At 52.1% G+C, this 19,436-nt stretch overlaps 7 protein-coding genes across 7 annotated transcripts; 3 read left to right on the forward strand and 4 right to left on the reverse strand.

The window, feature by feature from the left end:
• Positions 1 to 17: 17 nt before the first annotated feature.
• On the forward strand, positions 18 to 2,197 carry CLUP02_03029 (2,4-dichlorophenol 6-monooxygenase; the record flags this gene model as incomplete). The annotated part of the gene is made up of 5 exons (XM_049282056.1): positions 18 to 204; positions 270 to 350; positions 427 to 572; positions 641 to 1,257; positions 1,330 to 2,197. 5 exons carry the CDS (start codon positions 18 to 20, stop codon positions 2,195 to 2,197), a joined length of 1,899 nt encoding a protein of 632 aa, XP_049139199.1.
• A 745-nt stretch (positions 2,198 to 2,942) lies between these two features.
• Positions 2,943 to 5,143, reverse strand: CLUP02_03030 (cytochrome P450 2D18; the record flags this gene model as incomplete). Its single annotated transcript, XM_049282057.1, has 8 exons — positions 2,943 to 3,406; positions 3,474 to 3,508; positions 3,579 to 4,057; positions 4,119 to 4,142; positions 4,222 to 4,357; positions 4,430 to 4,714; positions 4,794 to 4,968; positions 5,104 to 5,143. The coding sequence occupies 8 exons, from the start codon at positions 5,141 to 5,143 to the stop codon at positions 2,943 to 2,945; spliced, it is 1,638 nt and encodes a 545-aa protein (XP_049139200.1).
• A 110-nt stretch (positions 5,144 to 5,253) lies between these two features.
• Positions 5,254 to 10,286, forward strand: CLUP02_03031 (fumarylacetoacetate hydrolase domain-containing protein 2A; the record flags this gene model as incomplete). Its single annotated transcript, XM_049282058.1, has 13 exons — positions 5,254 to 5,457; positions 5,538 to 5,565; positions 5,625 to 5,763; positions 5,841 to 5,855; positions 5,936 to 6,027; positions 6,090 to 6,498; positions 6,565 to 8,403; positions 8,517 to 8,601; positions 8,792 to 9,130; positions 9,207 to 9,552; positions 9,661 to 9,757; positions 9,826 to 10,017; positions 10,136 to 10,286. The coding sequence occupies 13 exons, from the start codon at positions 5,254 to 5,256 to the stop codon at positions 10,284 to 10,286; spliced, it is 3,936 nt and encodes a 1,311-aa protein (XP_049139201.1).
• A 118-nt stretch (positions 10,287 to 10,404) lies between these two features.
• CLUP02_03032 (uncharacterized protein) lies at positions 10,405 to 11,358 on the reverse strand (the record flags this gene model as incomplete). The annotated part of the gene is made up of 3 exons (XM_049282059.1): positions 10,405 to 10,959; positions 11,029 to 11,240; positions 11,304 to 11,358. 3 exons carry the CDS (start codon positions 11,356 to 11,358, stop codon positions 10,405 to 10,407), a joined length of 822 nt encoding a protein of 273 aa, XP_049139202.1.
• A 483-nt stretch (positions 11,359 to 11,841) lies between these two features.
• CLUP02_03033 (3-oxoacyl-(acyl-carrier-protein) reductase) lies at positions 11,842 to 14,215 on the forward strand (the record flags this gene model as incomplete). Its single annotated transcript, XM_049282060.1, has 6 exons — positions 11,842 to 11,883; positions 11,972 to 12,074; positions 12,146 to 12,312; positions 12,386 to 12,630; positions 12,692 to 12,855; positions 13,737 to 14,215. The coding sequence occupies 6 exons, from the start codon at positions 11,842 to 11,844 to the stop codon at positions 14,213 to 14,215; spliced, it is 1,200 nt and encodes a 399-aa protein (XP_049139203.1).
• Positions 14,216 to 14,631: 416 nt separating this feature from the next.
• Positions 14,632 to 15,168, reverse strand: CLUP02_03034 (uncharacterized protein; the record flags this gene model as incomplete). The annotated part of the gene is made up of 1 exon (XM_049282061.1): positions 14,632 to 15,168. One exon carries the CDS (start codon positions 15,166 to 15,168, stop codon positions 14,632 to 14,634), a length of 537 nt encoding a protein of 178 aa, XP_049139204.1.
• Positions 15,169 to 17,912: 2,744 nt separating this feature from the next.
• On the reverse strand, positions 17,913 to 19,170 carry CLUP02_03035 (uncharacterized protein; the record flags this gene model as incomplete). Its single annotated transcript, XM_049282062.1, has 2 exons — positions 17,913 to 18,997; positions 19,059 to 19,170. 2 exons carry the CDS (start codon positions 19,168 to 19,170, stop codon positions 17,913 to 17,915), a joined length of 1,197 nt encoding a protein of 398 aa, XP_049139205.1.
• Between the last annotated feature and the right edge of the window lie 266 nt (positions 19,171 to 19,436).

The following is a 19,436-nucleotide window of genomic DNA, read 5'->3' on the forward strand; positions in this document are numbered from 1 at the left end:
ATTCAGGGTCTCTAAAGATGACGATTTCGGAGACTGTCGCATCAACGACGGCCAGTGGGAGCCATGGTCCGGCGTCGGTGCCTCCAAAGGCAGATAGTCAATCTCATGAGGGCAGCAGTGATTCCGCAGCTCTCGAGACTGACATGCTCATCATCGGCGCAGGTCCTGCCGGGGCCTCACTGGCTTGTTTCCTCGCATCAAACGGTTCGTTCTGAGTGCGATTGGTTCTCAATGGGAGCTACCTTAGGCTGATATGTATCTTGACCTAGGACTTAAGGGAATCATGATCAGCGCAAGCCCCTCGACCGCAGATACACCGCGAGCTCATATCACAAACATGGCAGCTCTGGGTATGTTCTAGTTTCCGCTGGTCTCCGACCGCTTCTTTCCGATGTTCACCGCGAAAACTTTTTGACATGTCTTCAGAGTGTCTCCGTGATATTGGTTTGGACAGAGAGCTTCAAGCGATTGCGACACAGGGTCATTGCATGCAGCACACGCGTTGGTGTTATAGCATGGCGGGTGAGGAGTTTGCGCGTATCCCTTCATGGGGAAGTGATCCCAGAAGAAAGGTAACTATTCAACACTTCACGCTCAGGTTCTTACCAGGCAAAGATCTCAGAAGCTCACTTCACTTTAGGGTGACTACGAACTCGCGAGCCCCTGCGACCCCGTCGACATACCACAAACCGCATTAGAACCGATCTTGGTTCGATACGCAGCACACCACGGCTTTGTCGTGAGATTCAACACCAAGCTCGTAACCTGGAGCAGGGAATCTTCTCCCGAAGGGAGGTACTTAGCCACCGTCTGGGACATGGTTTCCAAGACCCACTACTCCATACGGACGAAATACATCTTTGGCGCAGACGGTGCTCGAAGTCTCGTCGCAAAGACACTCCAACTACCTCTGGTAGCAAAGCCTGGCGGGGGCCTGGCCATCAACGTTCTCGTCAAGGCCGACCTCTCTCATCTAATGGACCACCGAAAGGGCAACTTGCACTGGTTGATGCAGCCCGGGGTAGACCATCCCAGCTTCGGCTGGATGGGCATCGCGAGGATGGTGAAGCTGTGGTTCGAGTGGATGTTCATCCTGTTTCCGGACAAGGACTTTGACCCGTCGGCCGAGGTGACTGAAGAGGCGTACAAGAAGCGGGTCAAAGAATTCATCGGGGACGATACTGAAGTCGAGGTCCTTTCTGTCTCGAAGTGGTTCGTCAACGATATTGTTGCCGAGAGGTACTCAGAGGGGAACATGTCAGTAAGCCCCCGACGGACCTTTCATCCTCGTACATCCATCGCCATGGCACAAAGCTAACGAGAAATCAGATTCTGCCTCGGCGACGCAGTCCACCGCCACCCCCCGATGAACGGCCTCGGCTCAAACACCTGCATCCAAGACGCCTTCAACCTAGCTTGGAAAATCGCCCACGTCGAAAAGGGACATGCCGGTGCCGCCCTCCTCGAAACCTACAGCGTCGAACGGCAGCCCGTCGGTCTCGGGATCGTTGCCCGCGCCAACGAAGCCTTCCGAGACCACTATGCCGTGTGGCAGTCCCTGGGCATGCTGGAGAAGACGGCGGAAGAACGCGCCGCTGTCTTTGCGCAGCTCTCGTACACGACGAGAGAGGGGCGTGAGAAGCGCCGCGCGTTCCGCGAGGCTATTGGCCGGACGGCGCACGAGTTTCATGGGCTTGGCGTTGAGATGAACCAGGTTTACTCAGGGCCGGCGATCTATGCGGAGGATGAAGATGGGCCGTATGCGCCTTCAACGCAGGAAGCTGAGGACCCTGTTGCGTATTACGGTCCTGGTACTTATCCTGGCCGACGAATTCCTCATGTATGGCTAAATAGGGCGGTACCGAAGGAGCCCGTTTCAACTATTGATTTGGCTGGCAAAGGTGGCTTTACCATCTTCACCGGTCCCGGCGGGAGTCTTTGGCGCGAAGCGGCTGCTGCGGTTTCGGCGAAGCTGGGTTGCGAGATCAGGGTCTACTCCATTGGTTTCCGCCAGGATTGGGAGGACGTTTACTATGAGTGGGAGCGCGTTCAGGGGGTTGAGGAGTCGGGTGTTGTTCTCGTTCGACCGGATCGCTTTGTGGCTTGGAGACAGAGTGAGGTATCTGCTGACTTGGAATCGTGTTTCCAGAAGCTCCTGCTGGTGATGAAGACCGTCCTGCGCCGTGTTGATGAATGATGGAGTTTTAGTGCCATAGACATACTTGAGTTAGACTTGTCAGATCTACTTATACATTGCTCCCAGTATTCTCTGGATTCTAGTGTCTCATCAGAAGACCACAATATTTTTTCCACGAGTTTTCTGGTGGTCGTTGTGGCCTGGATTGACTTCGATCAGCTGGTGAAACTCGCTCTTTTCCAACATGTGCGACATGAGCGTCCTGCGGTTTGGCCAATTGCAGCTTTCTACCTTCCTAGGTCTTGGCTGTCCACTTACGTGTCAAAGCTTATCCTGCAACGAATATAATGTAGATAGGGAAGCGGAAGTGGTGACAGAAAGTGGAACCGGGTGGCTGGAAGTTGCTACTCAATCCTCACGATGGCTACGAAAGGTCCCATAATCATTCCCGGTTTTTGCAGCCGCTGCTTTTGGGGAGCTTTCGCGAGCACCTTGAATTTGTGGGATCGAAGACTCCCGTACATGTAGTCATTGACCCTTTTATAAGAGTGTAGTTCTTGCTGACATTTCGTTTGAAGATGAAAGAGGCGCAGGGGAGTGCAAAAGCGCTGATTAGACCAACATACAGTAGTGAAGCGAAATGATATCTAGATCGACTGGCGGCAAGGTAGAGAAATGGCAGTTCACATTTGTCATTCCTCTACAGCATGGCTTATTACCCGTATCGTTTGCTAAGTCTAGAAGTCACACTGGCATCGTCGGAACCACCAGGCCTAACCGCCAATTTGAGTCTCTTATGGTCAAGTCAGTCATACTGAGCCAACAAAGTCTCAGCCTCCTTGAACTCCCGTCGGATCGTCTCAATATGAGCCTGACTCCTCGGTGTAATCCGAACAGGAAACTCCAAAGGCGCCTGCAAAATCCCAGGATTATACGCATGCGGATCCAAAAGCACAACCTTGCCTGTGACAGGTTCCACTGGCTCAGCAAACTCGAAAGCCCAAAGAAGCTTGGAGGCGATACGCCACATGTTGCGCTCCGCGAGGTGGATGCCGGGACAGATGCGACGGCCGGCGCCGTAGTTGTAGTGGTCTCTGTTCTCCCACTCCGGGCTGCCTGCGTAGTCGTTGGCTAGCTTGGGGTGCTTGAGGTACCTGTCCGGATCGAATCGCTCTGCGTCGGGGTAGTTTTCTTCGGTGTGATGGAGGGCCCAGGTGGGTATGAAGATTGTTGAGTCTTTTGGGATCAACATGCCATTGTATTCATCATCTTTAGACACGTTCTCGTTAGTACTACTGTTGGTGGGACAACGAGGTGTCCGGTATCATGAACGAACCTTGGCGAACTTTGTGCGGAAGGGCAGTGACAGCACTGGATGTTTCCGTATGATTAGTTCTATAAATGCTTCCACGAGAGATGACAAAGTGGCGAGAATACTTACACCGGACGCCAGCGCATACCCTCCTTAACGATGCAGTTCACATAAGGTAGCTCCGAAAAATCATCCCAGCGAGGAGACCGACCACTCCCACAAGCCTCATCAATCTCAACCTGTGCTTTCCTCTGGGCATCAGGATGCAGCGCAAAAGCGAGGACCAGAGTCAAAAGTTGCGCGGCAGTGGTGTCGGCACCACCCTCGATGATTTCCCCCATGAGATTGGTGAAGGCGTGCTGGCTGATCTGTTCGGGCCAACCCCTCTCTTCGTACTCGTCAAGCAGGCCGTCGATGATGCAGTTTCGTCTCTCTCCGCGCGTGCGACGCTCTTCGACGAGTCGACGTGCTTTGGACCAGGTCGCGTCCATTGTCTTACCGGCGTCGAGTGCGCGGCGTTTCCAGAAGGCCATTGAGGAGGGGATGTATCGCAGGAAGGTGAAGACGTCTACCGGAGGGGCGGCTCCAGGCTCCATTGATGCTGTCCACTATGGGGGTTCACGTTAGTACACTGATGTCTGCCTGTGTGCCATGCAAACTTGATCTCACCTTTGCCATTACATCGTAGACTCCCTAGATCTGTATATTAGCTCGGACTTCACAACGAAAGGGGGCCAAGCTAAGCGTCACTGCATTGATTGAAATAGCTTACATGTCCCCAGAAAGAGTTCATATCGGGTGCTCTAAAGCCGTATGTGATGGATGTTACCACTGAAGCAGTGTACCTACGGATCTCGTTGAAGAACCCCTCAGGTTTGTCTAGAAGGCGAGTCATTAAAACCGTGGCCCTTTCACAAACATGTCAGCAACCATGAAAAGACAACTCAGAAAAAGGAGTCTGATGTCTGTTGGTAGCTTACTCTGCCTCTTGAACTCGAAAGTGTTGCTCGTCAAGCCTCTTTGGAGAGAAGTTGTGCGAAATCACCTTGCGTTTAGACCGCCATGTGGTGTCCATCTGCTCGAGAGCGAGGTGGTCACCGTGTGTGAGTAATCTCCCCACATAACTAGGAGGTCGATCGGAGTAAATGCTGCCTTTCTCTACGAGAAGCTTATGGACAGCCTCACGGTCACATAGGACGATGATCGAGGATGGTCCAACTTTCAAGGAGGAAATTGATCCGTATTGAAGTGCCCATTCTCGCAACCTAGACCGTTGAACATTCTCAGCTCACGCGTCCCATGAAGTAATAACATTTGACTGAAATAGGATACAGGTTTACTCACTGCTTGTAAAGCCCTGTTCTGGGGATCTGATGAGAGTTTCCGAGGACTGGCAGTGTAGGTGGTCCAGGTGGCATCCGCGGATCTCGTTTTCCTATCTGCAAAGTCTTATGCAGCAAGACGCCGAAAATGAGAGTTATAATTGCAAGTTGCCACATCTCAATCAATTTCAAGATATCTACTGAGCTACTTCATCATTGGAACGAGTAGCCTCCATTGCTTTTGTACACGCCCATCCATACTACCCTACACCTCTGGTGTCGACCAACACTCGTGAAGTTAACATCTACATCCTCGTTAGAAATGCTCTTACACTGATTGGACCCGGACGAATCTCCATCTGTCAAAGGCATGGTGTTCCTGAACGAAATTTGTCCGGCGGGGTACATACTGTGAGAGAATCAGTCCGGGGGCGGGGAACCGGCTCCTACGGGAACCCCGCGTTTCTCTTCTACCAACCAACATGTCTTGCCATATTCTTATTCGTTATAGCGTGAGATCAGGAATGGTCCTTGGCCCTTGGCCGTTGAGCTGCCCCCCAACGCCTAGCAGCTTTCCCCGGATTTGCAAGATGCCAGATGCCAGAACGGGCTTGGCTTTGGGGCCAGGATCCGGACAACTATGGGGTCTTGTTCCCCGCAACCCGGTCCAGCCGCGGCCCCAGCCGGTATGAGTGGCAGCGGAGCTTTCCACGTCATTTTGCAGCACTTATTGGGGGGCTTTGTGAAACTGACTGACCCACCATAGGTGCCGCAAAAGCACCAAACAAGATCGCGTCCCCTGCGGACCCCTTCCAGACTGGTTGAATGCACACGATCTTGACTTCCTACACAGTTGCTTGGCCTTCAGTGACCTACTTGACCATGGTACCTGATGGTGATAGAGACACGGGAGTGCCATCTCCGAGCCGTACTCAAGAGGGCGTCACTCAGGAGGGCGAGATATCAGATCTTGCTTGCAAATCATGCAAGAGGTGAGAGAGATCGTCTGTCTCTTCGCCCATGTTTACAGCACCACAATTGACTGACACTTCCCTGATTGGGAACTCAGGAGGAAAGCAAAATGGTGGGTCATTTCATACTCTAGCTTTTACTGCTCTCTTCCAGCGCTCACCTGCATGTATCCGTGTGGTCTAACAATACCAGTGATCGTCTTTTACCAAGCTGTACACTCTGCGAGAGAAATTCCCAGGCGTGCGATTATCCATCAACGCGACTAAAACCAGGCCCAAAGACAGGTACCGCACTAGCACTGTAAATTGAGCTCCATGTCTGAGCCGGCTGACAGCGAACTACCAAGGCTCACGACATCGTAAGCGGCGGCGATTAAGCAGCAGTCTCGCTCATGTTGACGAAGAACAGCATGTCGAGGCGGAGGACGACGCCCTCTCCGTGAGACCGGAAGTCTGCTCGAGATCACTGCCCGCTGTTGAACCACAACTCCTTGGCTTCCTTTCTACGGGGCTTACAGACCACGATGACTTGGCCAGTCTTCACTCGGACTCTTCGTACATTTCCGATACACGCTTCGTTCGCGCCATCAGCTTGTCCGCCCTTGTCCATCCATCTCACGACGTAAACTTGACGCCCCCTTCAAGTGTCCCCTCGCCGAACCGTCGCGGCTTCTTCTTGCAACTTGCCGGCGCTCAAAACACATTGCAGCAGGTATGCGAGTCGCTAGACTTGTCAATCGCATCGCTGCAAACATTGTGAGAGGATCAGGCTTTCACTAATTGATGTAGGCGGCTTCGCCTGGTCACTAACATCTACTTCAGGACCGACGCATATTTCGACAACATGACTGCATTCTCACTCTTCCATCAACCTTCATTCGGAGACAAGGTCCAGGGAATCAAGAATGCACTTCACCTCAAGGCGCTATTGGCATCAATGTTCTCCTTCTCAGCTCGTTTCGCCACAGCTCCCGATGCAGAGTCTCCGCCAACAATGGAAGCCTACAGCGGCCCAAGCCATGAGCAACTACACAAATCGGCAATGGGTTTCGTCAACGAGGCAATCGAAGAATACGACGACAAGCCCCCGCCACTTTGCATCCTCCAGGCTCTCATATTATGCACCTTCTATGAGCTCACAAGAGGCGTCCGCGGTCGCGCATGGCGAATGCTGGGCAACTGCGTCAGAATCGCCTACGAGCAACGACTTCATCTTGTTGACAGCATCACGCAAGCCAGACCTCAGCCAGGAACGTCTGGCGTCGCTCAATGGTCGGCGATGGAGGAGAGGCGCCGCAGCTGGTGGGCCATCTGGCAGATGGACATATTCGCCTCGACGGTGCACAGATTGCCCACCGCGATTGACCAGAGCGTAGGCATGAACGAGAATCACCTCCCGGTGCCAGACGTGATGTGGTTTCAAAACATGTACCAACCGAGCTGTCCGCTTGATCCTGCTCCATTGGAGCGGGCGAAGAAGCTGAGCAAGTCTGGGAACACCAGCGATGTCGCGTGGTTCATCGTTCTCAATTCTATCATGCGTAACGCTCAGGTTCTGGCTCGCGGCAATCTTCACAGCGTGCTTTCGGACCTCAGTCCCGCACCGAGAGCCGATTCTCGGCCTCTCAAGCAGTATCTCCACGGATCATTCCGCAAAAGGCAGTCGGCAGAAGATGGGCAACAGCTACCCGTTCTCATCGGAGCTCTCAAGCAGACTGTCGCGCTACTACCAAGATCACTCACATACCAAGGGGCTCAACTGGACTTCAAGTCCACGGGTACTTCGTCGAGCAGCGATTGCCCTCAGCTGCCATCCGAGAGACGTTCGAATGCTTCACAGCACGCAATCTACCTCATGATCCAGCTAGCACGATTCATGATCTACCACCATTTCGCATTTAACGAGATCTTACTAGGCACAATTTTCTCAGAAACAGACAGTCCTCCTTCATTTGGGTGGACATCGTCATCCAAGGATGAAAAGGAGAGGCTGTCCAACTCAGAAGGCCTCCGGAACTGTCTCGAGGCATCAGACGACATCCATTCCATCGTCAGCCGCTCTTCAGAAACACACATACAATGGACGAACCCATTCTTGGCGAGTACGGTATGGCTCGCCGCCTCATTACAGGTCCTCCGCAAAGTGTTTGCACCGTCGACGTGTAACGAGGCATCGGAGATGAAGATCAAGGAGCTCCGTGCAGTATGTCAGAAATATACCGACTTTTGGGGAACGCCTGAAAGTCTCTTACAAAATCTTGATTCGTTGGAGGAACGGCTAGCACAGAAAAAGGCAGAGATTGCGGCGATTGAAGCGACTCACATGCTAGGCTGCGCATCATATCAACACGCTGGACATCATACCTCCGCCTTCAACGGAACGAGTTCATTGCAGAACTTTGGCCTCATGATGGGGCCTGAGCTGGACCAGAACTCTTTGTTCACATCCGTAGGGCCGGGACACCAATGCCAAGACGTGCCCACACCAATGTCGCCGCGTAACGCTTCAACCGCCCATGCCAACTGGTTTGTTGACGGGCAGCAAGATGGCGCGGAGGGTACTACAGATGGATTAGGGATTCCCGGTCTCAATGCTTCGGATGAGTTTGCCGGATTTCCGGAGGGTGACCCGGAGCTGAGCTTCTTCATGTCTACCTTATTGTAATGAGTGCGTGATACCCCTTGTCAGATCGAGGATAGATTTAAGTCTCCAAGGCAGTCAGCGTTGAATTCTGGAATCGATTTTCTTCGAAGTCGTGATAAGGTTGCTTGAGATTCTTTTCACAAGGCGTGACTGCCGCCGGGCTAGGCTGGCTTGACGTATTTCTACTCCAGGTCGACCGATTACAGTATGCAACTGTGTGCGCCGTTCAGTCTTTCACAGTAGAATTACCCAGTGGAAAGGAATAAGTCCCTGTGTTTCCGGTCAAATGCTAAACTAGTTTGGGCTGCAGTGCGACGGACGGACTGATTCTATGCAAATCTGTCTCAATCCCACGTACCGGTCTAATACGAAGCAACGAGAAATAGGTTGTGACATGGGACATAGGCTGTGTACTTTGCGCATTTTGAAATCCGGGAATCAATTCATCTCACCATAAACCTTCTTCATTCGAGTACCAGTCTTCGAAGCCATTCACAGCTTCAAGCCAGAGCCTCACAATCACGACCTATCATAACACCACGATACAAGATGAGCCCTTCGTGGACACACTTGGTGCGCTTCGTCGCTGAAGAAAATAATGAGATACACCTAGGCCAGATCGACGCCAGCCAGTATCCTGATGTGGGCCTAGCGACACTGGAAGGCCAGAAGGTCAAAGCCAACGTCGTAGTTGGAGATGTTTTTGATGGGCGTGTCACAGAAGATGTCTTGCACATTGAACACGTAAGTTCCGCTATATCTTACCATCTGTGGTTACTTGGTTTGCATGTTTACTGAGAAGATTGTAAACGACCGCTAGCTTCTATCACCCGTCACCGCCGACCAAGTCCCAATCATCCGATGCATGGGACTCAACTACCGCGACCACGCCAAGGAAGCCAATATGCCCATCCCCGAGGTCCCCGTCCTCTTCATCAAGCCGAGGACAGCTTTGACTGGCCCGCACCCATCCACGATCAACATCCCCAAGATTTCTCAGGACGGGTCGAGCGACTATGAGGCCGAGCTTTCTCTGGTTCTCTCAAAGTCTGGCCGTGATATCCCAGAGGAAGAGGCTATGGAATACGTGCTTGGGTATACTTGTAGCAACGACGTCAGCGCCCGGAAGCAGCAGTTCAAGAACAGCCAGTGGTCTTTCTCGAAAGGTGAGTTGTAAAGAGTCTGCGCATGGGACATTCATGAAGGGCAAGTCGCTCACTTCAGGATTTGGATGCTGACATTTCACAAAGGTCTGGATGGATCTTGTCCCATAGGGCCTGTCCTGGTTGCAAAATCCGCGATTAAAGACCCCCATTCTCTACAGATTCAAGCCATCTACAACGATCAGGTCGTCCAAGACTCCAACACGAAGTGAGTTTTCAGTACTCCTTGCACTGATACGAGCGGGCGTTACAGTTGAATGCTGACTTGATGAAAAGGGAGATGATCTTTACCATCCCACAGATGATTTCGTTTCTGTCACAGGGTACGACTTTGGAGAAGGGCACAATCATCATGACGGGCACTGGTCCTGGTATTGGCGTGATGAGGGACCCGCCCATCACACTCCATGACGGAGATGACATGAGGATTGAGATTTCCGAGATTGGCACTCTTGTCAACCGTGTTCGGTATGAGTGAAGCGGTCATCCAAGGATGTGCTTTGGAGATTCAGATACAAGGCCGGGTTAGACTTAGACATGGTTAAATCCCAAATTCATCGAACTTACGGTCGCAACATGTCTCTAGCGACTTTTGTGACTCCCGAAGAGCGAAGCAATTGCGTGGCAATTCACCTATGACTTACCCAGGCTCATTTCGAGGTCCATTCAAGCCTGCGAAGCGGATGATGGCTCTTAAAATCACCTCTTACATCACTTTCCCAGTCTATCCTTGGTAGCGCACACTAATATAAGCACCGAATCGTGGAAACCCACCCATTCTATTATTTGCCAGCTATCTCGACATCAGCTTAAAACGACGTGAGTTTTATTTCAATAATTCACCAACGGGGGATCTCAACTACCGGGTGCCACGCCAATCGTCATGCCGCCATCAACAGCAAGAACCTGACCCGTCATCCACTTCGACTCCGGCCTGCATAAAAACACTACAACATCAGCAATATCCCCCGCCGTCCCTAATCGAGGCCACGGCGTCGCCATCTTCATCAGCTTGTGTATCCCAGCATCCTCAAGATTCCCCCTCGCCAGCCCCGTCGCCACGACGCCCGGCGCTACGCAGTTGATGTTGATGTAGTCCTTGGCATGGTCCAAAGCACCAGCTCTCGTCATGTGGTTGACCGCAGCTTTTGTCGCGGAGTAGGCCACCTCTCCCGGAAACCCGACGACGCCCGCGCAGGACGAGATGTTGACGATGCGTCCGCGGCTGCCCCATGCAGGGTCGAGGTCTTGCTGGAGGAACTGGCGGATGGCAAGACGGCACATTTTTGCGGTGCCGAGGGTGTTTACGGCCGACATTCGTTCCCATAGCTCGTCTGATTCGTCTGCGAAGAGGTGGAATGGGGCCCAGTATCCTGCGCAGTTGATGAGTATGTCGAGGCGGCCGAACTTCTGCAAACTTGAGTTAGTTGAGACCTAGAGGGAATGAAGGCTGCAGACTTGGGGAAGTTTCTAGCTCACCTCATGTGACTTCTTGAAAACATCCTCGACGACTTTGGTGTCTGTGATGTCACCTGGGAAGAAGATGGCCTCGCCTCCCGCGGCGGAAATCACCTCTGCTGTCGTCTTGTCGATGTCTTCTTCGTAGCCTTTGGAGTTTGGCAGGTCATGAAGATCAAAGGAAACGATTTTGACTCCGAGAGACGCAAGCTGGATGGCGATTGCTCTTCCGACTGCAGAAGTCACGATCGTCAACATGTGTTGTTGCTACCCTGCTACCTAGAGGCGGGACTCACTGCCAGATGAGGAGCCTGTGACCAACGCCACTTTCCCATCCAATTGTCTTCCCATCTTTGCAAAACTTTGAATCTGAGAAAGCGAAAAGTCTTTGTAAGAGTCTCGGATTGCTGCTGTTGAGTGAGGTAGAAGTGGTTCCCGTGTAATTGAAATCGCGGTGGTTCTAAGAATCAGTTTGCAAGACACTACGGTGTGGCATTAGAGGTGTTTGTCTGTCGTTGCAACTTTTAAATCACTTCAAAGTCAGAACTGATGCAATTCAAATGGACTTTCAATTTCAGCAATATGTGGTTGATGTCCTGTCTTGGCCGGCATTCGAAAGTTAGGCCGAATATCAGTCCGCAGTGAGACGGCAGGCTGAATACGGCGCAATTATCGACCAACACAACCAGGGTGTTGCTTGGATAACGGCTACTCCAACGACCCTTAAGATGCCTTTCGATACGCAAGAATATTACGGCAAAAAGATCACGAGTTTGTGTCTCATCTCGAGTGTTTCGCCGTGCATGCGCCGATTAGGCAAACCTCGGATTCGTCATGTTCGCGCGTAAGGTGTTCTGCGTCACCGGTGCCGCATCGGTAAAGCTTCCCGAACTAACCCAGTGTTATCAATTGGTGCTTCAGTTATGATTTCCCAGTGCGATAGCTGATTCATACAAATTTCTAGGGTATAGGTCGATCTACTGCAATAATACTAGCGCAAAGAGGCGCTGCTGCTCTCGCGGTCAGCGACGTGAATGCAGCGGGTTTAGATGAGACCGTCAGAGAGTGTGAGGTCCTCTGTGCCATACCACTTCAGCTGAAACGCGAAGATGAACCAGCTACTGACAATTGAGAAAAGGCGAGAAAGCTGGGGCCAAAGTCCTAGCTTCCAAAGTCGACGTCCGCCAAGATCATGAGGTGAAGTCCTGGATCCAAGAGTCTTTCGCCAAGTTTGGCAGACTCGATGGGGCTGCCAATGTTGCTGGAGTCGCTGGCGGGACGGGATCTACAATCATTGAGACAATCGTGAGAATCAGCTCCTCCTCTCCAGAGCTCGTATCTGTCGTGATCGGTGTTCGCTGACGTCCTAGCTTCGCAGGCACAAGAAGACTGGGACAGGACCATAGGCGTCAATCTCAACGGGGTTCTCAACTGCATGCGAGCTCAACTACCGCTGTTACCCAAACCAGGAGGAGCAATCGTCAATGTGTCAAGCACCTCCGGCCAGAGAGGTCTACCGCACAGCGCCGCGTACGCAACAAGCAAGTTCGGCGTCATTGGGTTGACAGAATCAGCCGCTGGGGAATACGGCAGGGATGGCATCCGGATCAACACGATATTGCCGTGAGTGAACTCCTCAAGTGCTATGAGAGCTTTGTGAGTCTTAACCTAAGGCTGGAATCAGCGGGCCGGTCGATACCAAAATCTTTCGAGACGGCGAGGCATTGGGACTCTTTGACTCGGACACGCTTTCCAAGGATACTTTGCTTCGCCGGATGGGCCAACCTGATGAGATCGCAAAGGTCATCTGCTTTCTCTTGAGTGAAGATGCCTCATACGTGACAGGAGGTAAGATAAAGACTGATAATGACTTGATTGGCATAAACTTACAGTCAATGCAGCACACTGGAATGTTGACGGGGGCTATCTGGCTTGTTAGATTCGTTGATGACGGTCTTGTATGCTAGAAACACTTTGATGCTATTCAATTCATTTCCAGCCTTCAGTCAGAATTTCTCGTCAATCCATCGGCGCAGGCGTCTTCGACCACCGTCCTCATAAGGTATGCGCGCAGGGAACGACAACCAGTGTCCAGCACATGTCCCGAGGTCTTGCAATTAAGAACTTGAGAGTTCACGAGGGGGGCCTTCGTAGGTCCCATGCTGTGATTATTCAAGTACAACAACTTTGCAGTGTTTTATTCTCCTTTCAACGTTATGAAGAAAGCATGCGGGTCTTCAGGAATTCATATTCCTTAACCACCTAACTCATGATACGCCTCTTGATCCTATCATCACCTCCATGGAACTCCGAGCAGTAAGCCAGCAGCAAATGTCACTCTCTTACGTTCTAAGATCAAAGTTTTCTCTAGCAGTCGCAGCTTCAGCCCCGTGGGCCATGGTGCTGGACGATCGTCGCTGGAGATTCTCCAAATACCACTTCGTGTCAAAATTGGCAAATACAGACATTGAGGACCGTCTGCTTCGAAGGACCACAAATCTCGAGTGGTCTGAGCTGACAAATTTTGGGTTCCGGGGACAACTTTGCCAACTTTCACTGACTGGGAAACAACGCCGATGCTATATATCCTATGTTGTGCTGCCATATTTGTATATGAATAAGTGCCGTTCCGAGCTCTTTAAACTCCAGGTAAAACGAAGTCCCGTCTCGTGCATCAACTACCTCACTCACGTATACCATGTCCCACCACATCACAACCCACGACGCAGCCGGAAAAGCCATCTTCTCCCACACCTCAGGGACCCGAGAATCGCACCAAGTTCTCTCGGGCTCAATTCAAGTCCTCGCTTCCACCCACAACACACCACTCGACCTCTCCAGCGAGGCGGACATTGAACAGTACAAGATCGATCGCACGCAGTCCCTGTTCCTGAGCTCGCGCGTCATCGCACCAGACAAGGGCACCTCGGCGCTCGTCACGGTCCTCAACCCTGGCGAGGAGTGGCCGATGCACAGGACCATGACGTTTGACGTGGTGTATATGCTAGAAGGCGTGGTGGAGCTGCACCTCGACTCCGGGGAGAAGCGGGTCGTGAGGTCCGGCGATTCGGTCACGCAGAGGGGGACGAAGCATAAGTGGGTGAATGTCACGCCGGACGGCGGGGTAGCGAAGGGGATCGTCTTTGCGCAGGCTGCCGGAGATGTTATTCAAGCTGGAGGCTATAGCCTCTCCAATGGTTGGGATTGATTGGTAAATAGCGGTGGATGAGGGAGGTAATGATACCTGACTATATGGACAACACATATTCACTCTTTACCACTGCTAAGGGGGGTCCAGCCGCTGCTCGGACTTGGGTTGTGGATCATCATAATTGCTAATATCTCATCACAGCAACTTCAGAGACTCTTTACGGTGGAACAGAAAATGCCAAAATCGACAAAGTTAGACAGCAAAGTACTAGCATATGACAAACAACACACGGTGGTAGCGAACCCATGAGGTAAAGGCTTCGTTCTCCCCTTCGGGCAATGCGATTCGATTTGCAAGTGTAAAGAATGCGATAGCAGAGTACCTTAGGTACTGCTAAAATGGTACAAATTCTCAGGGTACGCCAAAACGAATCGAGTGAGCCTAGAGAAGCCACGGTCCTTTGCAACGGTGTTCTAGCTTTTCGTATCTGCACTGCCTTGCTTCAGTGCCTCATCAACAACTTTACATGGATCCGCAACCTTCGTTAGCACGTGCGAATTTGCCCAACCTTTTGCGCAATTGGGGGGCATCCAAGTTATTGTTGTTTCCACGTATTGTTTGTCCTTGTTCGTCGGGTGCTCTGGGTCATCTAAGACCTTGATTTCGAAACGGACAATTCTCATGTCTGGGCGATATTTCTCTTGGCAAACCTCGTCTGGCCAACCGATTCCGTCCCACTTTTGCTTCTTGTTACCAAGATCGGTTCGGCGGTAAACGAAGGGGGCGCCTTTACATGGAAGCATGTTGGCTTTCCGAATCAATTTTGACTCGTGGTATTCAAAACGTAAACGCGAACTACTGGAGAAGTCGGGGTGCACCGAGATGATGACATGGTAGGGATGTTCGGGGTCTCCATTGTACCGATAGGTGCCGAGCAAACGTTTATCAGGTCCTTTTCCAGGCCACGCATCTTCTGCTTCAACTATGAAATCTTCGCCTTTGCCAGACATTTTGAGCGGAACGATGTTCTATTAAAGCCGTGGTGGGTCGAGTGAATATTGGGTGCAATCAGATAGTTTGAGGATGGAAGCTGCCTTGGGGTGTCAATACTGGCTGGATAGGCAGCTTTGCCATCGCTTTTATATACTTACGACTTTCCCCGTATCCCATTTTGAAGACTCGTCATCTCAAACGGTACCATGAATACAAAGTACGGGCATATACCGCGCGGTATTGAATATGGTAAATGCGGTCAACCTCTGCTTCGTGTCAAAGGGGTTAATCGTTGTGGAACAGTAACCGTCTTTGCTGAACGACGCGGGTGACCATCTCTTTTCAGCAACATCCTATTCAACTGACGGATAACGGCTGAAGAATCATAGGAAAGTATCTTAGCTAATGTTCACAGCTCTCGGCAAGCTTCGCTAAATGGAGCATCATGCTGAAAGGCGAGGGCAATTCTGTTCAGAAATCTGAACAATCTCCACCGTTTCCCTGATCATCGAGAGACTATTCACAAAAGACCTTTCATAGACCCGTCAGAGTTTGGCCACATAAGCAGTAGTTTATTCCATTGAAGTGCGTTGGTTCAGCAATTCAAAAAACTTCAATAGGACGACCGTCAAGGGCAAGGAGACACCCGTGACAGCCGACAACATAATCGCCAGATATCCCCTCCATAGCTACCAGTAGCGGCCTCTCGAGTAATCCGATGAAAGAATCAAGTTGCGGGACTGTTCGTGCATGAATAAGAGACGGTGATAAAGAGCATCATTCGAGAACGATGGAATGGGCAGTGTCGCCCTATTTTGCTCGTGGAGCTTGGCAGTGCTCCATGGATACTTGCTTAGCCAGATGGACATGCCACGAGACTTGACAGCATTGCTTACTGAACCGACTTACGAGCTTGGTACGTCCCACGTCCCTTGATAGACTCAGACGTTTGCAATATAAGATGGAGAGCTTTCTCAGGCTCCTTGCAGGGTTCACATCGACGAGCCATGCAGCATGGCCTGCTTCACCGATGGTCTGGACGAACTCGAAGACAGACTCCCTTGATGATTAGGAAACGCTCGAGGAACGATCACGAAGCCACTTTATACAGCTTTGCTTCTCACGCATGCCGCGGAACTTTATTGAGGACGCTCTTTGTGAGAAGTCGTACTCGACGCTCTACATGCGTGAACTCATAACAACTTTCCTGACTACACGCTATGTCGCTTCGCATCTCGGGTGGAAGATTCACTAACAAATTTGACTTCCGTTTCGCCTATGTTCGCTAATCGACTAGGTCGTATCTAGGTCCAAGGGTGATGTACTCTAGGTCACACTCACAGTCTGACTGCTAGAGAAGAGCCCCGCTCTCACCAGTGAGAGCAGCTCCTCACATCTGTTACGATGTCTGGCAAGCCTTCCAGCGGATATATTCTTGTAGCCTATCATTTAAAATATGGCCAATCGAGAGAGTAGTGGCAGAGCGCTTGATCTGGGCTCATCACGCCCGTCATGTTTCGTGACGATATCCAAGAGGCTTCGCACATGCGTTCTCATTTGGTTAGCAGATAGGGGACAAAACATCCGTCGTCCTATGGTTCCATCTTCGCGGAAAGCTCTGCATCTCATCATTCAGTCACACCGAACACTTTCCCGTACTATTCCTCCACCGACCCGATCGCCTTACCTCGGAGAAGATATCTCACCGAAGAAGGAAGCAGCACCTCAAACCACATCGCCAACGAGTCCTTAGCAACTCCACCAACAACCCAATCACACCCGTAATTCGGCAGGCCTCAACCCAGAAACCGAAATCCTGCTTCCCTCCCCAACCCGAGTCCCGGGAACTATCGAAAGTCCATCTCTCATTAATGGCCGCCTCATTCATCAGGCGTCTGCCGCTCAGCTCCGTGGGATGACCACCCACCATCCACCACCCATGACCCCCTGCTCGTGAGGCTGACGATGGTGCATATCCCTCGCCCCCACTCAAATCGGACCCCCCCTTCTCAAGTCCCGGGTCGCAACGCCGTAACCTAACCCCTTTCCTTTCCTAAATGCCACCCCTCCCTGCACTGGAATCCCGGCTCCGGGCCCCCGCGTGGGCCCCGGGTACATGGACCATTTTGGCGCCGCCTTAGATGGTGTGATAAGAAATGCTTTCCGACCCCCTGACGACGGATTGTGGCGCGCGGGTTGGATATTCCAGGTCAGCGTAACAATTGTTGAATATACGAGTAATAGATATGAGGGAATGGCTCACGCTGACCATCATGTCACCATTTGATGAAACATCATCGCAACATCAATCACGAAAACTGCGGATCAAGAGACGGAGGTGAGCGTTACCAGAGACTTTTTATGGCGCTCATTTGATATCAAGCTTGTGTAACACACCAACAACAGAGACCCCATGAATGATTTTGCTCCTTCTCCCAAGCCGTAACACAATATCTAGACCTAAACCTCCCTCTCCAAAAAGCAAAATCCCAAGTCAAAGCTGAAAAAAAATAAAAGAAGACAAAAAGGGGAGACAAATTCCTCCGATCGAGCCTGCTTTCTACCCTGTAACCAAAATCCGAAATGCAATTTTGATGACTCCCCCGAAACCCACGCAGATGTCGTGACCGAATTCGAAACCTGCCGGGAGAAATGCACGTATGCTTACATGGAACATCACGCCCTACAACCAATCCGAAGCCAATTCACAAGATGAATGCAGAGATTCCTCCACATCACACCGAACCCGTCCCTCGAGAACTCAACGCTGACCGTGGTGATGCTGAGGCGGCGGCGGAGGCGGCATGATGCTGCCATCGTGATCGACCTCGACCTCAAACATGGGAATATCCTCCGCCTTGAAGTACATGCCCAGGTCGTCCCCGCCGGCCGCCGAGATGGAGTACATGTCCTTGCCCAGCGCCACCTTGCGAACCTTGGCGCCCAGCCCCCAAAGCCTGCCCGGCGTCATCTCCTGGGCGAGCACGTTGTCAAAAGTCTGCCACTGAGACCGCACGTGGGCGAGCGCCGTCCTCTGCAGGGCCCGGTGGCTCGGCTGGCAGTTCTCGACAATCTTCTTCTCGCCGTGGCCTCTCCAGTTGATGATGAGGCGGACGGGCTTCGAGGGGGCAGTAGAGATTGCCGGAACCACGGCGGTGTTCATCGCTGCGGGAACCATACCGTGAGGTGGCGATGAGAGTCGCATGCCAGGGGGGAAGCTCCCCCGTGGGGGCGGCGGTGGTACACCGTCTGGTGCGCGGGGGAAGGTGCGTGGACGGTGGCCAGTCCAGCCTGGAGGGGGAGGGGGAGGTTGCGATATCGCGGCCATGGGGGGCGCGGGGATGTACGACGGGCGTTGTCCAGGGGCCGGGCGGCGCATACGCGTGGTTTGTTCTGGTTCCGAGTCGACGTCTTCTTCAGAGGAGGAAGAAGAGTCGTCCTTGGTGTGCTTGCGGGATTTTCGCTTGCTCTTGCGCCGGGAGGACTTTGTCTTCTTACCCCTCCTGGAAATGATGTCGTCGTTGTCGCTGTCAGAGCCGGCAGACAGAGAGAGCACATCAGAGGCGTCCATGGTTGAGGCTTCACTGCCTGAGCTTTCAGAGTCTTCTGATCTCACGCCTCGGGGGAAGGCAAAGCCGTTGGCTTCGATGAATTGGTACACCTCCTGAGAGGATTTGGTGTGGAGGTTCTCAAAGGCATCTTCCAGATCGCGGCCTGTTGCTGAAAGAATCTCCTGGCGTTTACCCCGGTGGACCTTGACAGCGTAGATGGTGTATGACTTGTTAGGCTGGCGAGAGGTGTAAATATCAATGACAGCACTGCGGCCAGATATCAAACGAAGATTGTCTGTAAGGCGAGTTAGTTCTCGTGTGTCTGACACCCCTTGAGAAGATGTGAAGATGCCTACCTATGATCTGCTCGCGCCATACAAGGCACAACGGGTTGGGAGCCATTACCGTAGATGCAGAACGTCTTGACAATGTTGTGGATTCGGTTGTGTTGTTCAGCAGAACGAGCATGTGCAGTGTAAGGCGTGAAGAGACTTGATAAGGTTGGTGAAGAAGAAGGGCGAGGACGGAAGGCCAAGGACGCTTCTTATACATCACGGCTGCATCTCCGGGTCATCATCCCATAAGCAACTCGAATCGGTGGCATGCAGAGGACCCTGCAGCCTGAAAGGCGCACCTCGGGCGTACCGTAGCAGTACTTGGGCGGTTGCGTGGTCCACGAGGTATGCTCAGGGACGGCACGTTCTGACAGTGACAGAAAGGGGAAAGTGAGGCGA

Source organism: Colletotrichum lupini, chromosome 2 (assembly GCF_023278565.1).
Source record: "Colletotrichum lupini chromosome 2, complete sequence".
Taxonomy (NCBI): domain Eukaryota; kingdom Fungi; phylum Ascomycota; class Sordariomycetes; order Glomerellales; family Glomerellaceae; genus Colletotrichum; species Colletotrichum lupini.